We start from the raw sequence: 24,289 nt of genomic DNA, 5'->3' as shown, positions 1-24,289 counted from the left end.
CCATATCATTCACACCAGAGGTTAATAAAATTATCACTCCAACACAAATACCCCCCCCCCGGCCGGCCCAGGTCCTCCCTCACCAGTCATCAATGCCCCAGTTTGACATAGATTTTGGCCCAAAAGAGATGTCAAAATACCCATGCCAATGTCCAATTGTCCAAGTATGGTTCTAAATGTCAGATTTGGTCGCGATTGCAGTAACAGTCACGGAACCACTCTTGTAGGTAATGCAGATGGTTTGCAAATGTTTCAGCCTATTATCTCAATCGTGGTAAGCTCAAGAACCTGCAGATGGTGATGTAGCCTAGATTTAATAATATGAGACCGAGTGACATAGCTCCCAGTGTCTACTATCATCGTAACCTACTCAAATGCTCCTCCAAAATGATGCCTAAAGCCATCCTCCAACTGCTATAACAATTGGCCAAACAACCATATGCAAGGGCATGTTGCTGACAAGGTGGCGCTCAGCACTGTTGGCAACTGGTCCGATGAGAGTAAAAAAACCTCAAGCTAATAATATTGGTCACTGGATACTCCCAGGGTAATCAGCATTTTTATCTCTTTCATTACTGTTGCAATGTCACTTTAGCCAATAATAATGACTCCAAAACTACTCTGTGGCCAAACTAATTACCATTGCCCCACTGACAGTGTGATGCTGCAGTTTATAAGCTGAGAGAGAGAGGAGCACCACCATAAATTTGCCATAAGTGGTCTCCAGGTACATAGTGAAGGTGAAGTTGGTCCAGACGAGGAGGCATTGGTGACCTAGCAGATGGGATCAAGATGAAACTTCCAAGAAGATTCTTGATTGTGTCAGACTAGTTCAAGCACACCAGCATAGACGATCTCATTTTAGAAATGAGTGCCATTAAAATCTAAGTATCTAAGTACAAATTAATAAAATATTATAAAAGGTTGAAAGTTCAAAATACACAAGTAACTGACTCGAATAAGATTCAAGATGATATAGACTAAATCCGGAATATTGAAACTGCATCAGATACTAAAAGATGTAGACTAGATCAGCTTGGTCAGGTGAATATAGCCTAAGAAGCCCTAAAAAGAGTCCCATGCAATAAAAAAATACTTTAAAAGACAATTTATTGCGCAGAATAGTATGTAAGCATACCTGGATATATTTTCTGAAGGTAAAATAGAATGGATATTCCATCCTCATTTTTCTTACGCAATTCATCCATATGATAAAGCACTGTCTCTGAATAATACGGAGTAAATACACTGCAAAATGAGCAAAGAAAGAGCAAGCCATTCAGTTCTCATCCCTTAACAAAAGACAAAAGCACAGATACTGGTAATAGAAAACAAAAGCAGCGTAGTCACCTAAAGGACATCATCTCACGCACAGCCTTTACTGGAGGCATATCCATGAACAAGGAATTTGTGAAAAATTGGAGCCTTCTGCGGGCCTCAAGATTCTTTGGTATGTTTGATGCAGAATCTTTGATTGTCAATAGTGAATACAATCTTTTGATTTGAGCCTTCTGCAAGTTTAACATTGTAACGTTGTCATTCTCAATGACAAACAACAGTTGATCACAAATATCATTTGGGAAGGAGAGGCGATCGAAGAAAGATTAGGCCGTACCAATTCAGGGTCTTTAGGCCACTTCAACTTCGAGAACAGACTACCTTCTGCTCGCGCTTTCGACAGCGCATTCCATGTCTGCATATGGTCCCTGCACGTACATATTAAATCAGATATTTACAAGTCATTCCCTGTTTACATGTCCCCCTGATTGTGGGGATATATAACAAAAGAGCTCATGATGTCACAAGATCGGGCTCTAACCTCATGTTCACTGCAAGGACATCGTAACGTATAACGTCATAGAGATCCTGAATTGCTTTAACAGCACCCTTCTCAAGATCGGCTGTCCCTGAACCTTTCTGTTTCACAGGACACATAACCAAAAGCAAGGCTATCTGAAACTGGATGCCACTTACAGGGAGAAACAATAACTAGACATATGTATCGACTATCAACAGAGAGCACACAAGCACCATAAGCCTAAGACAATACCATATCTCATATAAGAGCTAAAACATGGCACAATTGCTAGTTAAAAAATATATATTGAAAAAGAGTGATCCAGAATTTAGGGGTGCTTATCGAGCGAGCCGAGCCCGAATAGTAATGGGCTCGGCTCGAGCTCGTTTAACTTTTCATGGGCTCGGCTCGGCTCGTGAGCTCGCCGAGCTTGGGGGAGCCGAGCTCGGCTCGAGCTCGTGATTAGAATTTGCGGCTCGAGCTCGGCTCGTGAGCTCGATTAGGCTCGGCTCGTGAGTTCGTTTAGGCTCGACTAATGAGCTCGGCTCGGCTCGAAGTAGGACCAACACAACTTGGCAAACATATATCATCATAGAGCCCAATATAGCAGGAAAATGAGCAACCAATACTAGCTTATAGCAAGAGACAAAAAGAAGAGCAACGAAACAGTGGATCATCATAGAGGCCCCCTAAAGAAGGTTTTTAAGTTATATAACTGCCATAAGGTAGTGAAAACTGCCACCTGATGCTTCTGGGTATGAGTAATACGTCATAATAAGATAGCAGCAGCAGCATTTGAGTAATACTTCTGTAATGCAGATTTAGCAATTTTCAAGTCTGGGGGTCTGATGCTCAAAACTCAAAAGTCCAGGATACAGGTCATACTGACACCTAAACCACGGATTCAAGTGCAGTGAACAGCTTCTGATGCTCAAAACTCAAAAGTCCAGGATACAAGGTTGAGAAACATAACTATCATTGATTAGGGAGCATTTAATAAATAAAGTACTTCATTCCAAGAGCCGAAAAGATAAAAAGAATATACCAGTACTCCCATAAGAGCCGTGACTTTCTGGATAACCAGAGACATCTTATTTAGTTCAAAGTCGACATGAATGGACTTCTTTGCTACACACTCTTCAATATCTTCATACACCCTCTCTACCCTGCAGCAAGTCCAAAGTAATTATCGTCTTGCCAATTGCTAAATAGAACGTCAGACATGACAGCAAACTTTCCACTTAGCCTGCAAAAAAACAGTGATATACTGATATTCACTAACCATTTTCGTCCATCTTCCTCCAAGATTTCCATCAGAATAAGCTTTATGGAGTGATAGCACTCTATAACAGCATACTTCATATACTCATCTCTAAAGATTCTGTCCCAAAGCTCCTCTTGAGAATCTCTACTTTCTGCAGCAATATCTCGTGCTAGAAATATCTTGCAAAAATAAGATCAACCAAAAGAAAACAAAAACCCAACGATAAATATATGCCCAAACCACAAGAAAACGACTAGAACAAAATGCCGGGAACAAAGATGGGTATATAAGAATATCAGGAACCTTGCTAGCAAGGAGGAAGAGAGGCCACTGAACCAAAGGCAGATTTCCACTATTTTTAGGCATGAGAAGCAACTCCATTTCCCTGAGAGGATTCGCAAATTGATTTACATCAGAATAGATAAGAAAAAAGAAGATGCTTGAAACACTATAAAATCATAAATGAGCATTGAAAGAAAAAAAATCTGAAGTCTGAGATACTTCCTCCAAACCAAAGTACTGGATCCATATCTTTTCAGGGTTACACATCTTTGACCATAAATATCTTTAGTTACAAATTAATCAAAATTAGAAAAGATTTATCTTTTGAGAATACACATTGAGATGATTCTAACAAGCTACCTCGTGATTACTATATTAATTGTATATGGTGAAACTTTATAAACTGACTCTAAAAAGATGAATCTGATCCAGTATTCTGGGGAGGAGGGAGTCTAAGATAACTGAAGATACACACAAGTTGGTTATGTAATCTTCTTCTCGCAGATTCTTTATAATTTCGTTCCAGAAGGGTGAAAATCGAGCAGCATCTTCCTTGCTTGTTTCAGTAACCTTGATTAGATAGAAGAACAAACTAGTGAGTATTTCGGTGACTTCGGATGTACGAACTGTAACAAGTTTACTTGAGCTAAACAAACCCAACCAGCCACAAGAAGTCCAATCAAATTGCCAAAATATGACAAACTGTACGTATATATAAGATAAAAAGCAACATCCAGATCAACAAACCAAAAGAAACTATAGAATTAGTCATACAGAACATACTTCAGCGTAGAAGCAAGAACTCTGCAGTTTCCTTCCTACAAAGGGCTTAAATTGTTCTAGATCCAGCAGATAGAGAAACAAGTAAACAGCCTCAATCCTTCCTACGAAGGGCTTAAATTGTTCTAGATCCAGCAGATAGAGAAACAAGTAAACAGCCTCAATTAGCTTCACTCATTTGTAAATATTTGTAAATTTAGGCTGGGTTTGCTTTAAGGTAATAGGTTCCACTTTTTCAAACTAGGGATAACTTTCTATAGTCTTCACTCAACTACCTCCTAATTAACTAAGAGAGGCAAGCAAATCCAATTTGTGGCGGCGGTTTGTCAAGTCCTGCATCATTGCACATGGATCAACAAGAAGGTTTGTCAAGCAGCTGCTCTAAGACTTGCTGGCCCCCCTAAAGGAAACAACCATGCCAACCCACGTCAAACTCATGCCGTAATATGCACAGTGCCACCAAATGTACAAACAGTCATGCCGTAATATGCACAGTGCCACCAAATGTACAAACAGCTAGCCAAAACAATGCCATTCATCTGCTGCAATCTAACGCAAAGAATCCACCAGCTCTAAGCTTAAACGAGTTATATTTAGATTGCAAAGACCCATGGTGCAATTCAAGAAACTGTCTTCAAGAACACTGCCTATGAAGCTCTGAGAATTGAACAATACAACACAAGATATTGCATCGCAAGTATTCTTAAGTAAAGTGAGTAGCTACAATGACAAGTGAAAAGATCAACAATAGCAAATAATGATTCAATCTCTAAGAAAAAACCGTTATACTATCTTCCATCTCAGAAACCACAAGTATCTTCAGAATCTTCCCCCCTTCTTATAGGTGATAAAGAATAATGTTCAAATTGACACTAATAGGGTCAAAACCTAAATGATAACAAACAACTCAAATATTCCAAGTTTTGCAACAATATTTTGGCCTAAAAACTACACGAGGGCCAGCAGCATATAAAATTTAAAGTTTAAACACAAATGTATACAATTAACCCTAAGAGTCAACAAGAAATGTCTAGGACGGTCTAGCATGGATGAAGATGAAAAGTAAATTGTAGTTCTCGAAAAAAAATAGCGGACTTGCAACACTCCCTTGAAGTCATGAAAGGCTGTGCATGACAGATCAAGGACGGTGCAGAAGTGACATTAAATTCAACCCAGATAACTGAGCCAGGTGTGAAGCTTCCAATTATATGTAATTACTTAACCATGAAGCCAAGCAAACTTATCCGACACAAAACCATCATCTTCAACGGAAAAATGACACTGAAGATCAACAGCAATGTTCCATTGAACCACTAAAATTATGCATGTGAAAGAGGACTGCATATTCACCTATGTCCTTCAGCCGCAACATCTTAATCATATATGCTCCTCAAAATCCCTATACCAAACTAAATGAGACGGTCACCATATTTTAAACTAACAATCACCTAAAGGTAGCATTAGCATCTGAGAGGCGTACATACAATGAATGTTATTGATGCTACTCCTTCTTACCATTTTTGACTGGGGGGACTCTTCACAGCATTGGGAAGAGATCAAATATAATGAGATATAACAAAAGATTACCAATCATGCTCAGATTTATTTAGAAAGTTACAGATGGGAGATCATGAAACCGACCTGACCAGTTGGATAATCTGGCACCCTGCATTTAGAAACGGGTATTCAAATATCAGGAACGGATAGGCAGCTCAAGTAATAATCAACGTAAGGCCGCAGGGTAAAACTATAACAAGTTAGAACAAGAGGAATGTGATAAAAAGTGGGAAAACGGGGAAAACCTTTTAAAAGGTAGAAAGTAAAGTTTGTCCATAAATGCTCTAGGAAACTGCTCAAACAATTGGTGAAGAGCATCCAATGATCGAATCTGTAATGTTACAAAGGATCAAAACTGATAAATGATTCGCAAAATTTCAAAGTAAAATGATAGTTCAAGAATATTGAACATGACATTAATGCAAAGAGGAAGAAGTGATAGCTCATATGCTCACCTCCCCAAGCCGATCTCTTGCCCCCAGCAAAAATCCCCAGATAGCAGATACTATGGTATAGAACACATAGATGTCTAATAGATATATCTGGAACAATATACACAGTGCAGCAGAATATCAGACAAAATAAATAGCACATGCATCAAATTCAATCCCAATACTTATATTTCACTTCTAAGAAAGCACTTCAAAATACATAATCTACGCAAAACACTAATGTAAGTGCTCCAGAATTGTTTGCATCAATTGATTTCAGATCCGCCCTTTTCCCACCTCCAAGTCTAGGGAAGGTGGGAAACAAAAAAGTTGCTCTTACTATATATAAATATAACATATCCACCTCTTACGCAAAAGATAATTGAAGCACATGTGCACAAGGCTCAACATCAGTTATTTTCTCTGAATGTTATAAGTCATACATTTCATAGAAAAAGGTTGCATCCTTAGGATGTGTCAACTTGTGCATAATATTCCCAACTTCACATCTAAATTTTACTGATTCGATATTCAGCAATCCCATCATCCCTCACTCTCCCAACCACATTGCTAAATCCCAAGCCTTCTTTCTTCTAGTGATTGGCAAAACTACTAATGGCTGCCAATGGCTACACATTTACACGACCATGAAGAAACTTGAGGTCACTACCAAACTTATTGCCTTACCCCAGCAACACCATCACCCCAACCCACCCAAAAATCCAAGTCTTATATTCTCTATAAGATACCCTAGCCTAGAAATTATTGAATTATTGAAAAGTTTTCACTTAAAACCATATTGCCCTCAGAAACTTGAAAATAGAACCTGCAACTACCATATCATTTTCCACAATTGATGAGTCATATTTAATATTACTAAATAACAATCATCCCATATAACGGAAACACATGAAGAGCCTTTCCAAACACATGCATATGATAATCTATCTAACTGCGCAGAAAGATAAGAGGAAATGAAATCATGAAAGTAATTTGTCAATAACTATATTTTGGATAAGAATAAAAAAATAAGGAACTTCGATGTCACAACAATTCAGCTGGATAAGGATCCCTATTAAAAGAATTACAACAAACTATACCAATCATCCTGGCCACCTGAAAGCAATTATATACAGAAAACTGATAGACCACGGAAAAGCTGAGGATGTTACTTGGCACCATAGCACCTCTATCCTACAAGCCTTGATACAAAAATATAGTTACTATGCTACCACAGGAGCACCCAAGTCACTACCATAAACGTGCACCTCCAAAGCACCTTACATCGCTATCACCTCTGCAAATAGAACCTTTGACCTCTTAATGTGTGACAACTGATCACAAGGAAATTGAACTGTTGTTTATTCCACCAACTTCAACCACACTAAATCTAATTATAATTAAAGAAAATGCTAAGCATAGCTCAAGGGGTTATGTAGCAAAAGCTAAAAATAAAAGTACTAGGCATTTAACATAACCAAATGATGAGCGATCTTGTAAATCCCTCTATCCTAGAATAATTGCAACAAATTGACTTTCACACTTGCCAATTCCCAACTGTGATCATTAATATTATTTACCATCTATTAGTATAACTTACGAAAATATACATTGGTACGGATCCAACATCTTTCATACTACCCTATGTTTATATATATATACTAGCCATATATGCACGCGATGCGTACATCGACAATATTATGTACGAATCGGCATATATTTTTTTAATCTAAAATTATTTTGGTAGTGATTTAAATTATTGAGGTTTTTTTGTAGATTTTATTAGCTTTTTGAACTAAAAGCGACCGATTTTTAAATGTTAGAAAATTTTGGTCGAGATTTAATAATTATTTGTCAGCGGCTTTAGTATAGTTCTTTAACGATTGTAAATGTTAATAAACCATATTGTTTGAACTTTGTAAATATGAAGTATTATGTTGTCAGGATGTATCAATAACTTTTTTTAATTGAAGATTCTAATTAATTGCGTGATTGATGATTGTCTCAATCTAGTCAAGTTATTAATGGTGATTGCATATTCCATTTTTGAGTTATTCCATATGGAAAGTTGCATTGATTCTCATATTTATTATAAAAAAATGTTGTTTTAAGTTATTAGAGGGTATTCTAGTCATTTTAAATGGGGACACCACACCTCCTCAGTTGGCTTGTATAATATATATATATATATATATATATATATATATATATATATATATATTAAACAAAGGTCAAATGGGTTTTATGAATAGGGAAAAAGTCAAAACTTTGCAATAATTCTGAACAGAGGTATGACCAATTTAAGAAATATATTTGACACTATAAATGAATGGAGGTTGAACTTCAAGAAGAGAGCTTCCATGAATATGATTTCCAAACCTTTTCTTTCGAGTTCATAAATCAGAAATTACAAGGAGAAGCAAGAGGATAAGAACTTGCATCAAGAAGCTATTTAGGTTCACCTGTAGCTCAAGGCCCACCATATCATGGTTCTGGTAACATGTTTCACATCCATATCTCCCTTTCCCAAATTATTTGACAAGTCAAGGAAAAACAAATTTGTGAATTGATTGAAAGAAATGCACACTACTTTTCTCTCCTCACTTTCCTCAAGTAGAAAAAACTTCCCATTTAGAAGACAACTAGTTATTCTAACAGAATATGAAAGACTACTCAACCGCAAAGGGCAAACAAAATTCAACCGAAAACGCTTAACTTAATATCCACAAAAAGAAACGAGAGAGTACCGACTTACACCTGAAAAAAGGACGGGAAGAAAAGCAGCTTTCTGTTTCTTTAATAAGGGAAACAAATGCAGCTCCCAAAGATGCATACAATAAATATTATCACATCATACATACTGCATACTGATTAGCTTGGAGTTTATTGGTTCATAAAAAGAAATTATGCAAAAGTAATAATGTTGCCAACACATTAAAAGAAACATGGCTTCACAAAAAAAAGACAAAAGAAGAAGGCAGGGGATAATCAATAACTCACACAAAATACAGGCGCCCATATGCTGAGGACTGTTAGAGCATTGTGGTTATCTGCCAAAAAAACATCAAACGCAAAGCAGAAACTTAAAAACTGCAAGAAGAATTGAAGAAACACCATCTATGGTATATGAATAAGATATAACACCCCCTAGTTCCAGAAAAGGTTACCACAATTTGCACACAAATAGAAGAAGGAAAAAATTCCTTGCAAACAAATTCAATAGCCAAACAAAAAATATATTTTTCTCCTCCAGATGATAACATAATTTCATCCAATTGATCGAATTAATTTGGTCTCTTGTTTCTATTTCCTATCTTTCCTTTCACTAAGCCAGAAAATCTTACAGTTCAAGCAGCTTATCTTCTCCTACGCATTTAAATCAACAGCTATAAATAACTTATGATTTTACAAAAGAAGTTCCACAAAAGCAGTTAAGTGGAATGGTAGAAAAGTGAGCCAAGATTATACTAAATAGCACGTAAAAGTTGCAAGAAGAAAGAAACCAACAAGAGACATAGGCCCCAATGACTGGATGCAGGATTGCAGTCAATTATTGTATAAATGAAATATAGAAAAAAAAATATCCACGAATCTGTCCTTTACATAAAGACAATAAAGTTTCACTTACTTTGTGATACGAAATCATGCCAAGAATATCGTATATTGTTCATGTCGACTATTATCCTCGTGGGATTAACCAAAGGGCGAATCTGCTCAAATAACATCATCATGCCGAATAGATAAGTTGACAGGCCCACCATTAGTATTGAGCTCGCATAACACGAAACTGTGGAGAGAATAATGAAATGAAAATATGCATTTTAACTTGCCTGGACAAAATATCCAAATGACAATTTTCCAGCCAAGATAATAATCCAGAAGAACATATACCTGCATCAACAAAATCAACAACATCCATCAGAGTACAGCACATAAGGTGTATTTTTAGAGATGAAATACCCGTAAGGCACAGGCAAAGGCAGACCCCTTTCTTCAGTCAACAATAAAATGAATCTCTAAAGCTAAAGTTAGGACCCACACCCACACCTCCCTAATCAATCTTTTTCGCAGTACTGTATCATTCTCCCTGATGGTCATGCAAAAGCTAGATATTAATGTAAAACAGGACCGAGGGAGTATATCAGACAACAAGGGGGTGTTCCCACTTCCCTAAGACAAACTCAGGCTAAGGGTATAACTAACATATAGTCTGGAGGACCAGAAAACATTCGTAGTTGATAAGTGTAACCTATTATAATAAGGTTTAAAGAAAAGGAACTCAAGGATTGAGATAAGTTTACACTATACATTTCACAGTACAAGGCACCCCAAACATTTGAGGTCAAAGTTTAGCCATTTTATTTTCTACTATGGGAATCTAAAGGTATAGTATATGTAAATAGTGTAGTTACTTTTCTAAAGATATTAACAGTCAAAACCACGGAATGTGAGGCTGATTTATGCCAAAAAAAATTAAGCATGTAATGAAGTCTATCCTAAAGAAACAAAGGGATAAAAGAAAGAGGCATTTGAGGCTCTATATCGATTTAAGATGCAACCAAAAGTCAACCTCCAAAGTCATAAATTGAATAAGCCATGTAACAGCAATCCAAGGCTAAGCAAAAACCTTTCAAAAAGTTTAAATTAAAAAAGAACATCAGAGAAACTGAAAAATTATTTTCAATCAAACTATATTCATGCAATATCTTAAGACATGACGAAAAAAGCACGGTAACATAGAGGATGAAAATGGTGCCGCGATCCATTTTGGGAGTAATAGAAACATAGCCAAAGGTTGAGGAATTACTTTGTAAAATCAGATGTTCTCTCATACATTCCACGACCAACATAGTGTCGTTCCTAAAAGACAAGAAAAGACAATATGATATCAGCAAACAGGCAGAAGTGAAAGAGTGAAAGAAGAACACCAAACATACCTACATCAATAACACCTCCACATAATAACAAAGAAAGTGCAAACCTGACGCAACCATTTGGTAAATTGAATCAATGACCAACGATGACATCGATCAGTAAGCTGGTGGCAGGCTGGTATCCTCATGAGGAAACTAATAAAGAACTGGACACCAGCATATATGCCAATTACAATGACATAAATTCTGTAAATAGTTGCCACCCCTTGAATTGACTTCCTGCAGCATAGCACCGATAAAGACGTTCAAGCGCTATTAATGTTTGTGTTGCTAATATTATAAGAAAAGTCAGTCCCCTCAAGAACAGCTAGAATACAGCAAGGTGGTAAACAGGGACCTACACATAAAGAAATGTTATGACAGCTGAAGCACAAGCAAACCAAACAAAGCGAAGAAATACTCTCGAAACAGCAATGTGACGCGTTGTTGAATAAGCTCCAAACATCATGAGAATGTCCAAAACACCTATCAGGCAGTAGCATTGTTAAAACAGGCGTATGCATCAGTTAGTCAATGTAATTCAGAGGCATAGTAAGTGCAACTGGAATGATATACAATCAAAAGAATACAAGGATCTCACTCTCGAATAACTTCATTATAACAAAAGTTGGCCCAAGACTCAGAACTTGTTTTATGGTTGTTGAATTAATATTCCCATCATTGAAAGCAATAATGGCCAGAGCCTGGAAAAGAATAAGCAAAGATGATTCAAAAAAAAAAGAAGTAAACAAGCACCTATACATAAACCATAGGCAGACAAGAACCTTAAGATGATGATTGATTTATTCTCGGTTCATTCAACAAGAAAATGTGAAAACAACAACAAAATCGAGTTGGCTCATTGAAGATGTTGTTAGTTTACTAGATATGTTTTGTTGTATACAAGTTCAACCTCTATAAACCACAGCTAGCTCTCTTAAACAAACTCATATTAAAGGGCACGGCCAGCCTGTGTCATTGGAGTCAATTTCAGGCAATTCTACTTCCTAGTTCTCCTTCCTGCACCCTAACTTCCCACATTAAGATAAAGCACAAACTATTGAAATATACGAGAGAAAGTGCTGAAACGACAACCTATAGAGTTACCAGTCCACCATCTCTAGTTGCAAAAGAATTGAGTGATGAAACCAATGCCAATAGACATATGCCCATTTTCATTAGCACCACCTATTCTCACCCTCCGGCTTTCCTTAAGTCGCTGTTTCGTTAATGGTTTCATAGAAAGGCTGTTATAGAAATCAAAGAAGGTGCCACAATCTTTTATGCGACAATGAGTATCCAACACCAAACCATTACACACAGAATTCAAGCACAAAGTTGGTGAAGATTCAAATACATAAGCCAGTCCATCTGCATACGCAGAACTAGGATGGCTCTCATCTCAACAAACAGAAAGTTCAGATGGGAGAAGATTCACAACGCATGAAGTAAATGAAGACTTCATAGAAAGTGACCCCATAGTCCCATACAAAACTCTGTGTAAGGAAAAAGAAGAGAGAAAAAAGTAGACTAGCACCTAGAGCGTTGGATGGAATCACTTTCAAGATGAATTATATTACAAATGAAACTACAAGATCAAGCCATGAGATGAGAGGCAGAAGGATTATGCAATTTAAATTTGGCAATGTTAGTTTGTAAATTTATATAATGCCACAATTTCAAAGTTTCACTGCCAGATAACAGTGACTTGCTTGCTGCCCACAAGAGAGTCAATCCCAGATAGAATCTGCCTCTAATCACGCCGACTATCAGAGACTCAGATATGGGATATGTTGGCAGCAAATATTCCTCCCCCTCCATCTTGCTCTTCCGATCTGTTCTTACCTCTCAGCATGACAGTCGTATCACCTAAAATATTGAAAGTTGGGCTGGCATAATGTGTTGAGATCTGGACACAGACGTGATTGGGAAAACAATACATCCAGAACATAGATAATACTGGATAATAGCAAAAAGGGATCCTTAAACTATCACCACATCTCATGTACCGAAAAATGGCAGATGCGCCATTAGTGTTTCTTATTGATAGCCTAATAGAAACATTCTCTTTGTGCAGAGCAAAGACGGAGCAGCAAATACAAATGACATAACCCTTTATCACGCCATAAGCAAGGAGCACACTCTAAAGGTGTTGCGGCAACATTGGGATTGATATTATAGACTGCATAAAATCATTCTCTCTTTTAAAAAAAAAAACTAGTAGTAGATGAAATTCCATATTCATCTCTTGTCACTTATCTTCTGAACAATTGAACTTTGAAAGAGGTATAACTGTATAAGTAAAAGCAGCAACCAATAAAATCAAGAAAAGCATCAATGAGAAAAAAAAAAACATTGCCAGAAACACCTATAATATAGATTAGTAGAGATAGCAATAGATACCTGAAAAGTCATGACAAGGAAAATCCAGAGGCGATGGAAGCTATGATAGAGATGCAAGAATGTACGATGCTCAACAAAAGAAGTTTTTCCATGCCGCTTACCTCCACCAGACTTTAGCAAATTCTACACAATGACGAGGCAAAGAGACAAAGTAAGGGCAATAAAAATTCCAATTACAATTCTACTGCAGTTAATTGTAAGCTTTACAATAATGTTTGAACAAAACACCATCAGTCCCGTGTTATGTTAATACAACTAGTTATTAGGCCCGGGCTATTCCCCGGGTAAGAAAATTTTCATTTATTAATATTGTACTTTGATATGATAGCACTAAATACAACTTGGTCTAGTGGTTAAAACTTTAGTACATGAACTTGAGGTCACGGGATCAAAACCTATATTATGCAATTTCTAATTTTTTTTATTGTACATGAATTACATGAACTAAAACTCCTTAGGGAAAGCGCCACGTGGCACCGTTCCTGGTTTACGCACGCCTTTTAATATATTAGTATAGATTATACCTCAGTCAGACAAAAACCTTCCTAACCTATATGAGACATCAAGGCACAGTAACAGCACCAAAAACAAAAAATCGTACAATATCAAACTACCAACAAGGTCCATCTGCTAACATTGTATCTGTTATAACAAAGGACTGGCAATCAATACAAGCAGTTCTTCAAGATAAGACAAAGTTTGAGGATAAGTAGTACAAGGAGGCAAGGAGCACCAAGAACTCTAGTGAAAATTAACAAGATGAAGCCAATGTACCAGCAGAAAATCTTATATTGAACATTTTGGATGTCTTCCGGCCCAAGAAGGAAAACAAAAATTAAGTTGGACAATAAATAAATGAACACAAAAAAGACCACTAATAAATAAAATTTAACTATAAGACCCAGGTAGAGCATAATCAATCAAAAATCTTACTTTAGACTTGCGCTCAGGCTTCATAAAAAATGATGAGCTCTTACGCCAAGGCCAGCTAAGCTCAAAGCAATGCATTGACCTAAAGGACAGCAGAGTATTTGAACAGTGGCGAAGAAAAAAATTTACCATGTTGCAGAACAGGTACAACTGAGTTTGAATTCAAGAGCACTTACCAAAAATATTCATTGAAGTCATCATAGTTCCTCCACTTAGAATGAGGTGCCCGTCCATTGTCATTGTTAGCTGCCTCCTAGTGTACATAAAAAAAAAAGACTTCTAATTTCAGAATATCAGTAGCAATATGTCTATGGCAATTTTGCTCTCTTGGCAAAATATTTTGACCACCTTATTAGAAAAAGAAATGCACAAAAGGATTTGATTGCTTTCAGATCCATTAATCACAAAGGAAACACAGACACTAAAATCAGAAAGCAATTATTCTCCACCAGGTTAAAGTAAGACAAATCAGAAAGCAAAATAGCATATAAGTTTTACTACCCAGAAAAGATAAATCTCAGGGTCAGAACCTAGGAGCTTAGCAGGCTAACAATTACATGAATAGTATTATAATATTAGACATATCTATTCCATCGCCTAAACTGACAGATCTAATGCAAGAAACTGTGTTAAAACGAATGGATTCAAGGTCAACAACTATGGCCCATAAATACATGTTTCAAAAAAAAAAACATCAATGCTTACAATTTACAAAGCTAAATCTCACACCAAGTGTACACAATTCAAACAAAGTTCAATGGTCACAAATAAGATAAAAGAAACACCTACCGCTGCAATAACATCATATAATGGGGAGATGACTTTTTCCAGGAACGAGACACCATCATCAGTCATGCAACTATCAGCTTGCTTCACAACTTGCTGCCTCAATATCTCATCCACCTCTCTAGCCATCTAAGGACATTGCAACACAAAAGAAGTTTCAACATGGACTAGAGTACACTCCGCATTCACAGGAAATTCTCATAAATGCTTATGGGATACAAAATATATATCAGGTACAAGAAAGACTAATATTCTCTGGAGAATATTTTAAATATAATTAATGAATTATTCTACTGGGAATTCAGATGAAGGATGTAACACGTTCCTAATTTCCTATGTTAATTAACTAGAACAAAAGATTTTAAAATGACAGCAACAACAATGTCAAAACCTTAATCCTAATAAAAATGGAACCTACTGCATGAGTCAAAATTTAATCTTCGGTAGTCGTCCACATCGACCATCGGCCTTCATATCCTTTGATTCAGTTATGCACCTACAAAACGACAGAACCTAATCGCTTCATATCATTCTTAACACCCTCTATCCACATCATCTTTGGCCTCACTCTGAGGACTCCAAAATCTCCATAAATCAAACTCTCCACATTGTCCACTCATGCACACTCTAAACAATGTATTGAACCAACTTTTTGGATATTCTTATCATACATTCAAATTCACACAAGTGCAACTATCTTCCGAATGTCTTCACTACGGTCTATATTTTTGAGGGTGCTCTACAAATCGACTTCAACATACGCATCTCGGCTACCATCATCTTCCTAATAGGATCCTTTCCAATTGAATATAATAAAGGAAGTCCAATAGGTAGTCTACAGTAATTTAATTGACCTTTACACAATATCTCATTTGCTTCTCTCTATTTAATCCAAAACATTTCCATTGCTATCTTTACCATCCAATGTTACTACATCCTCGCTTAATTTCCCCTCTACTTAATGTACTCAACTTGCTACTTCATAGCTTCAAACCTCGAGATTCTAAAACTTGCTCCCAATTACTCCAATTTTACATTAACCTCATCCCTAGTATCATTTATCAATGCAATATCATCTCCAAACAACATACACAATGGTACCTTATGTTTACATACAGTCATACGCCATGTTCTTTCATTCATTATTGTTCCAAAGAGTGAATTTAGCTAATATGTTACTACTTTCAATTAATAAAAAAGGACTTGACAGAAAAACTAAATCTACATACTAGCCTCAACACATCTAACACTATATAAAATCAATTTAAAAAAATGTCCTTTTCAAGTTGACTTACATGATGAAATATGTAGCATAAACACTCTGGAAGAAATCTGACATTTGAGGCTTCTCCCCATATAAGGTAATACAACGATACAAACAACAGCTTCTTTTCCTTGCTAAGGGACTCCAAACTGCACACAGAAAAAACCAAGTGTAAGAGTAATGTAGCCATACATGCATAAAGTAAGGAAAAACCATCCAGAGGTCAAGAACTGCACACCTCGATGCAGACAAGCATATAAAGATGTTAGAGATAGGCAGGCCTCATGTATTCAAACAATACATTGGGAAGTCCACAAAGACCATTAGCATCAGGCATCAAGACTTAAAGGAAGCACGTGTTTATGGTAGACATTTATGGAATCAGATAAAGTCAATAATAGGCAACTTGGCAAGAAAGAAGTAGAAGTCATACTTGCTCCATACTGGCAGAAGAACCAAGTAGTTACACCATTTGATATAATTCTCTAGGGATTTCATAAACACCCTCTGTACAGCAGCCTCGTCTAATATCTGATACAAAACAAATGCAAAACCAGCTCATTTTAAATATGGATCAAGAGTCATCTCATTGCTAATTACAGAGACATAATTCCTCTGTTTTTTTAGTTCTACCGTTGATACTTTACACGTTTGCCAATGCACATAACTATCTTTAATATCTTTAATGATGTATAACTCAAAATTATAAAAAAATTGATATTTTGAAAACATATATTGGATGAAATTTAAAAGACTTCCAACATATCTATGTCCTTCCTTAACAGCCTGTTTGGTTTGTTTTAGTAAAGGGAAGAGAAAGGAACAGAAGAGAAAAAAAAGTACAAAAAAAAAAACTCATTTTCCCCATGTTTGGTTTAAATTTTCTCTCCCCTCCCAAATTCCTCCAATTTTAAGAGGCAAGGAAAATGAAAATTTTGTAAAGAGGTTTTCCTTCCACTTCCTTCCATTTCCTACTACTCATAATGTTACTTTTGAACCAAACATTGGAAACTAAAAATGTCTCCTTCCAATTCCTTTCTTTTCCTTCCAAATCCCCTTCTACCAAACAAGTCGTACGTATAAAATAATACAGGATGGTCAAAGGAGAATGTGACTAGTATCAAAAGGCAAAATAGCACAACTAAGATTAAAACACAGGTAGTAGTAATCAAATTATTTTTTATTTCACCTTTTAAATAAAAACACTATATAACAACCAGCCAGGAGAGAAAAGACTAGCAGAAATATCGTATATATAACTAAGAACAGAAACATATCACCCATTATATTTTATTAATCATAAAAAAATTACTACGAAGACATACATGCGCAGAAAATAATTTAACCAAATTGCCCAAAATTAGCTCCAATTTTAATGTTATAAGTTCGGCAAGTATAAAAGCAAATAAGCAATGAGCCACTAGAAAAATCATCATTTGCTATCTTAATTCTTGCATATGGATAAAATTACCTACCGGCTCAAATTCTTCAGGAATTCGGAGACGAGATTGTTCATTTGCAAGCAGATGAATTATATGCTCTCGCTGATTCGAGACATTGTCTTTCTGCCAGTCATCAAAGGCAGACATCAGAGTGTATCACAACCAGCTAATTCTAGGCATTAGTTCAACATAAACATATACCATTGCAATACAGCCAAGAAAACGAATTCCTAGATAGCATTTGTAGCATAAAGCAGTTAATAGCTTAATTGGCAATAAATTACTGCATAGCCAAGGAAATATAAGGTGTTGAACTAACGAAAGCAGAAAGGAGACTAAACAAACTCGATTTTCTCTCTTATCTCACAGCACTTCTCTCTTTGTCCTTTAATAAAACATAATAATCCATTTATAGGTACATCAGATGAAATACCACATGACTTCGAAATACTACAAGTGTAAACTCAAAGATCACTTCTATAGGCTTATACAAATATAAACAACAAGGCCTTTCACTTATATATATAGGAAGTAAAAAGATACAAAAAAAATTAATCTTATTCAAACCTGAAACCCGAAAACAAAATGCAGGAAATCAAGCATATCACGGCCCCTAACAGGAGATACAAATTCAGCTGGCAATTCCTCTAGACCTTTGAAGACCTTCAAAGCAGACACAGCTGCTCTCACCTTATACCAAGTCAAACGAAAACAGAAGCAAAAATGTCAGTTATATCCTTTTAAAAATGGTCATTAAATTTATATTACAAATTCTTCATCAGCTAACCTCAGGGAAAGTAGAAATCCTGTTAGTTGTGCTAGTAGTATCCAAAGGTATAATGTTGTAAGCAATCAAATCCTCGGTCATAGCTGCATCCGATTCCATAACGCGCTTAAGCTGGCAGAGAAAACAAGGAACAAGTTTATTAACAAATCCGTAAATCCTTCGTAACTAGCATATTTACAGCCTGTAAGAATTTAGGGCAAGGAAATGTAGTGGAAAGACACCAAGGAGGTGTAAGTGTCACCCATTTACAAAAGGAGGGCAAGGAAACAAAACAATCCTTATCCCTCATTGTGTTGAGTCTTAAGTGAAACTAAATTTAACCTTGTTCCGTAAAAGATATGCTTCTTTTCTGGGTAAGGACGAAAAAAGTTGGTTTGCTGAAAATGCAAAGAATGGTTTGGTTGGCGATTTGGTGATGCATTTGGGAAGAAGACAACAAAATATTTCTAAAGGGGTTGCTTCCCTTGCCAAGGTAATTCTTGCTAGTTTGATTGTCATTTGTAAGACTTCCTCTGTTTCAAAATAAATTCAACACTTAGGGGGCATTTGGTCAGGGGGGTTACAAGAAAGGGAAAGGGAATTAGTTGATTCCATTCTCTTAAAACTTGTTTGAATTGGGAGTTTTCTTTCCCCTCCTTTCCCCTCCATTACCCCAAATCCCTCTATTTTGATTTCCCACTACCCCCTCCACTTAAAAATGGGGGAATGGAAAACCCTTGACCATCACCTTTGACCACCCAACCCTATCAACAACCACCTCCAGTCCTCCACCACCCTTCTTCTGTCACCCCACCGCACCCACCTACACCACCGCTCTAACCACAACCACCACCAAAACAACCACCTCCAACACCCACAAACCACCAGCACCAAAGCTCACCTACCCCCTAAACCAGACCACCAAATTCGCCCAGAGCCCACCGCCCACCCCAAGTTGCTCGAAAACCACCTAGCCCCTCCCCAAAAACCACCCGCAGGCCGCAACCCATAAAAAACCACCCATAACCCCCCTGAAACCAACCCCATCCCACCAGAAACCCACCCCAGACCGCCGATTTCCCACCCTAGCCCATCGACGATCCACCCAACCCCTCGACAACCAATCCAGACCCACGAAAAATAACCCAGGTTTCACCCCCGACCACACCAACTGCCGATTTCGTTGCCGGAGGGAGAGGGGGAAACCCATGTGATGCGGAGAAAGGTGGAATCCTTGCCTACCTAAGTTTGAGCTCAAAGTGTTCAATGAGTTATTCATTTAGTTACTTTCCTACTTCATAGTAATTCTTCGACCAGACTAAGTCACAAATGGTAATGGGAAAGAATGAAACTGAAAACAAAGTGGCATGGAATCTAACCAGGTAATTTCATAATGCCCGGAAAGTATTTAAAAAAACCTCTGGAAACAATCACACAGCTAGTGTAAAATGTAGACGGATCATCATAGGACAAAGCAATCAACTTTTATATGTAACAGAATATAAAGTTATAAAATAGAAGACTTCATGTATAACCTCCTCTGGAATCAATGTTTCAGCTTCTTCAGGAGAAACCTCCTGGGTCATCTGTTCAAGTACTTCTCCCAGTACTTTGAGGGTTGCAAAGATCCTTTTCCTTTTCTTAGTTTTTCTTTCCAGCCTGATATCAGAAAATACTACGTAAATTTTTCGAAACAATCACATAAAATCACACAAGTTAATAATTAACCCTCACAACTCAATTTCAAAGTTGTCGATACATTGAAAATTCAATAATAATTTGAAGATTCCGAACAGTATCTAGATCCAAAAAAAAAAAATATCATGATGTTCAAAACTAGACCATAAATCAAAACCACCTTCAAATTGCATATCAGATCAGGAAGAGATAACACTAAAAAGAAAATGAAAACTAATATAACAAAACATCAGTACCTTAAAATATAAAGAAAAACACATCATTTGTTCATATACCTGTTCCATGTTGCACATATCTACTAGGGTTGCAATTCAGCATACAGCATCAGAGACAGTACATGCCACTTGAACCATAATTTATAAAGAACACTGGCCACAAATCCCCCAAGAAATTCATATTACACAGAACACAATGTGTAGGGAAGATTAGAAAGGCCCCCAAAGTCACACTCAAGAATATAAGATATTTAAGGATAAAGACATGTACATTGCTTGTCTTTATAAACTACTATAATAACAGCCTAAAGTGATCTGCACTGTTGTATTTTGGCCAGTAGAAGACCAGCAAACAACGACTTGTAATCGTACATGGTAGGCTCCATGAATATATGGAGATCTCTTATTCTTCATAGTTAACCCAAAAGAAAGAAATCATATCATATTTTCAGTAATATATCGCTCAGCTCAAGAAACACGAATGGTATATAAATATAATCATCCATTTGGAGCATATGTACAGATGAGAGATCTAACTCTTAAGAAATTAGACGCAATTGTACAGACACGAATAGGCGTTCAATAAATAAGCATAAATGGTTACAATTTTAAACAGATAATGTATAACAACATGAAAGAAACCGAAAAACAAGAAAAATCAGCTTGAGCAGAAGCCATACTCTAGGTTCCCGGTAAAAGCTCCAGATTCACGAAGCTTCATTTCATCTTCCAATAGCTGATCCACATTATTCATTCGTCTATATTTCCTGTAGAATTCCTGCAAACGAGCAATATCTAGGCTTCTGTCTATGTTTCCAGCCTCTCTTTTGGCTAATTTTTGCTGCATGGCAATAAACCCCAAATATCACTTATAGGGGGGAGAAAGAAAGAAAGAAAACTGCACTGTTTGCAAAAAAAAAAAAAAAACTTATTCCCGGCTAAGAAACATATCATAGTCTTCAACAGCCAACAATAAATTAGGGCTTTGTACTATTCCAATGTACTGGTCTTTGGCAAGAGACAAGCACGTCATAGAACTATCTAGCACAACCCGAAAAAAGAGCAGCTTCACACTTAGTTCGAATATATCATGTCAGTCATCTTGTACATGATATTTGTCTGAAGAACAAGTGATTCATTTATGTTGCAAGAATAAATTAGTCGATTCTAATCCAAACACCTGTACGGCTGTATCCAAGACGGACTTTCACCTGAATATGAAGCTCGAACACTAATAATAAAGGCCAAAAAGCAAACATCATACTGAAACCTTTGCAAAATAGTCATTCTAACCCTAGCATCCACACCTGTAGCCCAGCATATAGGTACCGAGCAAGCTACGTCTACCAAGAAAATGTATCATATATGTACAACACATTCATTTCCATCATGCTACTGCATGTTTACGAAAAAACGAGATGTTGCTAGCAATATCATACACACAAGCTTACAGCTCGTAGAGCCAATTAAAGGATATACAGGGGTAAATTGAAATATATGATGCTTCCTTTATCTTCCCTAAATAAAAACAACCAAGCGGAGAGGGACTATGGCGAAGTACTGCAGTAGTACCTTGATCACAGACATCAACCCAGTCTTAAACTGCAGGACACCTCTTCCCTCACTATTAGGGTCAAGATTCTGAGCCACCGAGTATGCATATTCACAAACTGCCAAAGACAAATGATGAGAAAACCCGTATAAGAATATTATAAAACTCGCCAAATATTGAAACCTTTCCGTTCTTTATAATTGTGAACAAAGAATTATAATGAAAGTAAAGGCTAATCATCAAATAAAAAGCTTACGTATTCGAGCAACATTAGGATCTTCATCTTGAACTTCATCAGCAATTCTGAGTATATCATCAATAACCCTACTATTAGCAAGTGAAGAAGGCACATTGCCAGCAATCCCAGTAGTGTGTCTTCCATGAGCAGCCGCACCATCCCTCGCATTTCTCAAAGTTACCTTAACCAACCTTTCCCATAGCTCCTCAGCCCGAGACATCTCCTGCTTCCCGAATTCGATTCGACAAATCCATTAAAATCAAAGTACAGCAAAAGGAAAAGAAAAAAATTACAGCAATATAAAAACTAGCACTCAATCAACTGTCTTACGAGCTAAACTTCTACAAACACATCCAAATCTACAAAATTACCCTAATTTAACGTAGAAATTGACAGGTTTTGATGCAATTGAAGCGTATTGATACTAAAAAATATAAATATAATATGAGCAGAACTTCATTTTGAGATTTCGACAATAATCTACAGAAAACAACAGAAATTCGAGCCAAATTGATATAAACATATATAAAATCCTACCTCTGAAGAAAAATCGGTAAAAGAATTAGAGAAATCTTAGCTTCAATTTTGCTCGAAACACTTCATATTGGTGAAATGTGAGAGAAAATGAGTAAGGGAGTAAAGCTTAAACCCTAAGATCGGAAAATGGATTAGAGATATTAGAGAGGAGAGAGAAAGATGTAGTAATAAAAATCAAGAGTTTGAACGAAGTATTATTTGAAAAGTTGATGGAGTGTAAGAAGAAAAGAGCAGTTTTTTTTATTATTTTGGTGGTTTTAGTTTGCTTGACCGGTGATTCGTAGACTCAATGGGGGAAGACTGAAGAGGAAGACTGTTAACAAAAAACAATAGTTTAAAATTGGGACTTAACATACTTTGTGATAGGCGAATGGGCCAAGAGGACTAGAGGGGATTAACATGGACTCGGCTTGGTCTGAAAATGGGCGGATTTTGAGCACGAAATTCCAACTTGTAGTTCGGACCTCACCTTGTCCTGCTCGATTTTTGGCAAAAAAGAAGGATCACGGGCAATGCAAATATGGAAAATAGGCTAAATTTTGGCACGACCCGAAAGCCTGTTTATCCCGACCTAATTAGCGGGTTTTGGCGCCAGAATTTCGGACTAAGGTCTGGCACAGCCCATGATCACCTTTACCCAATACTTAGGCAGTTAGGCTTTCATTTGTTTTGAAGAAAAACAATTTTTGTTAGTTTTTTGTTGTTTGGTTGGAGAAGAACGCCCGTTGCATCTAATATAAAAAAAAGTTTTATGGAAAACACCAATAAATATTAGTTTTCCTTTGTTTTTATTAGGATAGATAATTGGCCCGAATACTAACCTTGTAGGCTATTAGGCTGCACAGCAGGCCAATTCAAAGGTTGAGTATAAGGATAATCAATTCATTAAAAGCCAACTGCCACCACAAGAGAATTTTTCGTTAAGATGAGGATTGGAACCCTCGGCAAAGCGTAATTCATGATGGTGCTCCACTTACCTACCACATCTCCCTCATTAGTTAAAAGTGAGACTCGATAGGAAATATAACTATACTGCCTCCTCTCTCCTTCTTTTTCTCTATTCTCTCTCCTCTCCCACAAAACCCTAATTTTCAACTTAGGGGCTACCACCACCATTTTGGGAGGTGGTAAGCCCCTTTTCTCATTTTATTACTAGTTTTTATTTTTATGTTTTCAATAAATTTTAGTCTCTCTCTAATGAAGAGTTTTTTTACCCATATGTTGGGTTATGTCTACCAATATATTGGGCTTTATCTATCTCCATGTGAGAGTTTAGAGAATTTGTTTTTGGATTTTTGTGTAATTCAAGAAACTGATTTGTTGAACGAAATTTGCGCCGAGTTGCAACATATGTTAAGACTTCGTTTACAATCACTTGAATTGAATCTGATTCTATTTCAAAACTACAAAAGATCGACAGACCCCTTTGCAGA

The 24,289-nt window shown here is 36.7% G+C and overlaps 1 protein-coding gene across 1 annotated transcript in view; it reads right to left on the bottom strand.

Annotated features, from left to right (window-relative positions):
* LOC104889895 (callose synthase 9) overlaps window positions 1-23,149 on the bottom strand; it is a 37,880-nt gene extending 14,731 nt beyond the window's left edge. Inside the window, exons 1-32 of the mRNA XM_057394188.1 lie at window positions 22,857-23,149; window positions 22,338-22,542; window positions 22,102-22,199; window positions 21,210-21,370; window positions 20,152-20,275; window positions 18,638-18,748; window positions 18,418-18,540; window positions 17,884-17,973; window positions 16,842-16,939; window positions 16,440-16,557; window positions 15,148-15,273; window positions 14,535-14,611; window positions 14,362-14,440; window positions 13,429-13,551; window positions 11,627-11,729; window positions 11,388-11,511; window positions 11,094-11,265; window positions 10,920-10,972; window positions 9,943-10,003; window positions 9,741-9,822; window positions 9,113-9,162; window positions 6,137-6,223; window positions 5,927-6,012; window positions 5,766-5,790; window positions 3,820-3,914; window positions 3,366-3,447; window positions 3,081-3,241; window positions 2,844-2,964; window positions 1,820-1,917; window positions 1,616-1,706; window positions 1,351-1,511; window positions 1,139-1,248 (exon numbers count right to left, since the gene is read on the bottom strand). Of these exons, the coding sequence (XP_057250171.1) occupies window positions 1,139-1,248; window positions 1,351-1,511; window positions 1,616-1,706; window positions 1,820-1,917; window positions 2,844-2,964; window positions 3,081-3,241; window positions 3,366-3,447; window positions 3,820-3,914; window positions 5,766-5,790; window positions 5,927-6,012; window positions 6,137-6,223; window positions 9,113-9,162; window positions 9,741-9,822; window positions 9,943-10,003; window positions 10,920-10,972; window positions 11,094-11,265; window positions 11,388-11,511; window positions 11,627-11,729; window positions 13,429-13,551; window positions 14,362-14,440; window positions 14,535-14,611; window positions 15,148-15,273; window positions 16,440-16,557; window positions 16,842-16,939; window positions 17,884-17,973; window positions 18,418-18,540; window positions 18,638-18,748; window positions 20,152-20,275; window positions 21,210-21,370; window positions 22,102-22,199; window positions 22,338-22,539 (3,292 nt within the window). The 5' untranslated portion in view covers window positions 22,540-22,542; window positions 22,857-23,149. The remainder of the gene's footprint in view (window positions 1-1,138; window positions 1,249-1,350; window positions 1,512-1,615; window positions 1,707-1,819; window positions 1,918-2,843; window positions 2,965-3,080; window positions 3,242-3,365; window positions 3,448-3,819; window positions 3,915-5,765; window positions 5,791-5,926; window positions 6,013-6,136; window positions 6,224-9,112; window positions 9,163-9,740; window positions 9,823-9,942; window positions 10,004-10,919; window positions 10,973-11,093; window positions 11,266-11,387; window positions 11,512-11,626; window positions 11,730-13,428; window positions 13,552-14,361; window positions 14,441-14,534; window positions 14,612-15,147; window positions 15,274-16,439; window positions 16,558-16,841; window positions 16,940-17,883; window positions 17,974-18,417; window positions 18,541-18,637; window positions 18,749-20,151; window positions 20,276-21,209; window positions 21,371-22,101; window positions 22,200-22,337; window positions 22,543-22,856) is intronic.
* Window positions 23,150-24,289: the final 1,140 nt, after the last annotated feature.

This window comes from Beta vulgaris, chromosome 4, assembly GCF_026745355.1.
Source record: "Beta vulgaris subsp. vulgaris cultivar EL10 chromosome 4, EL10.2, whole genome shotgun sequence".
NCBI classification, from domain to species: domain Eukaryota; kingdom Viridiplantae; phylum Streptophyta; class Magnoliopsida; order Caryophyllales; family Amaranthaceae; genus Beta; species Beta vulgaris.
The sequence above is the reverse complement of the archived record's forward strand: the minus strand, read 5'-3'. Positions and strand labels throughout refer to the sequence as shown.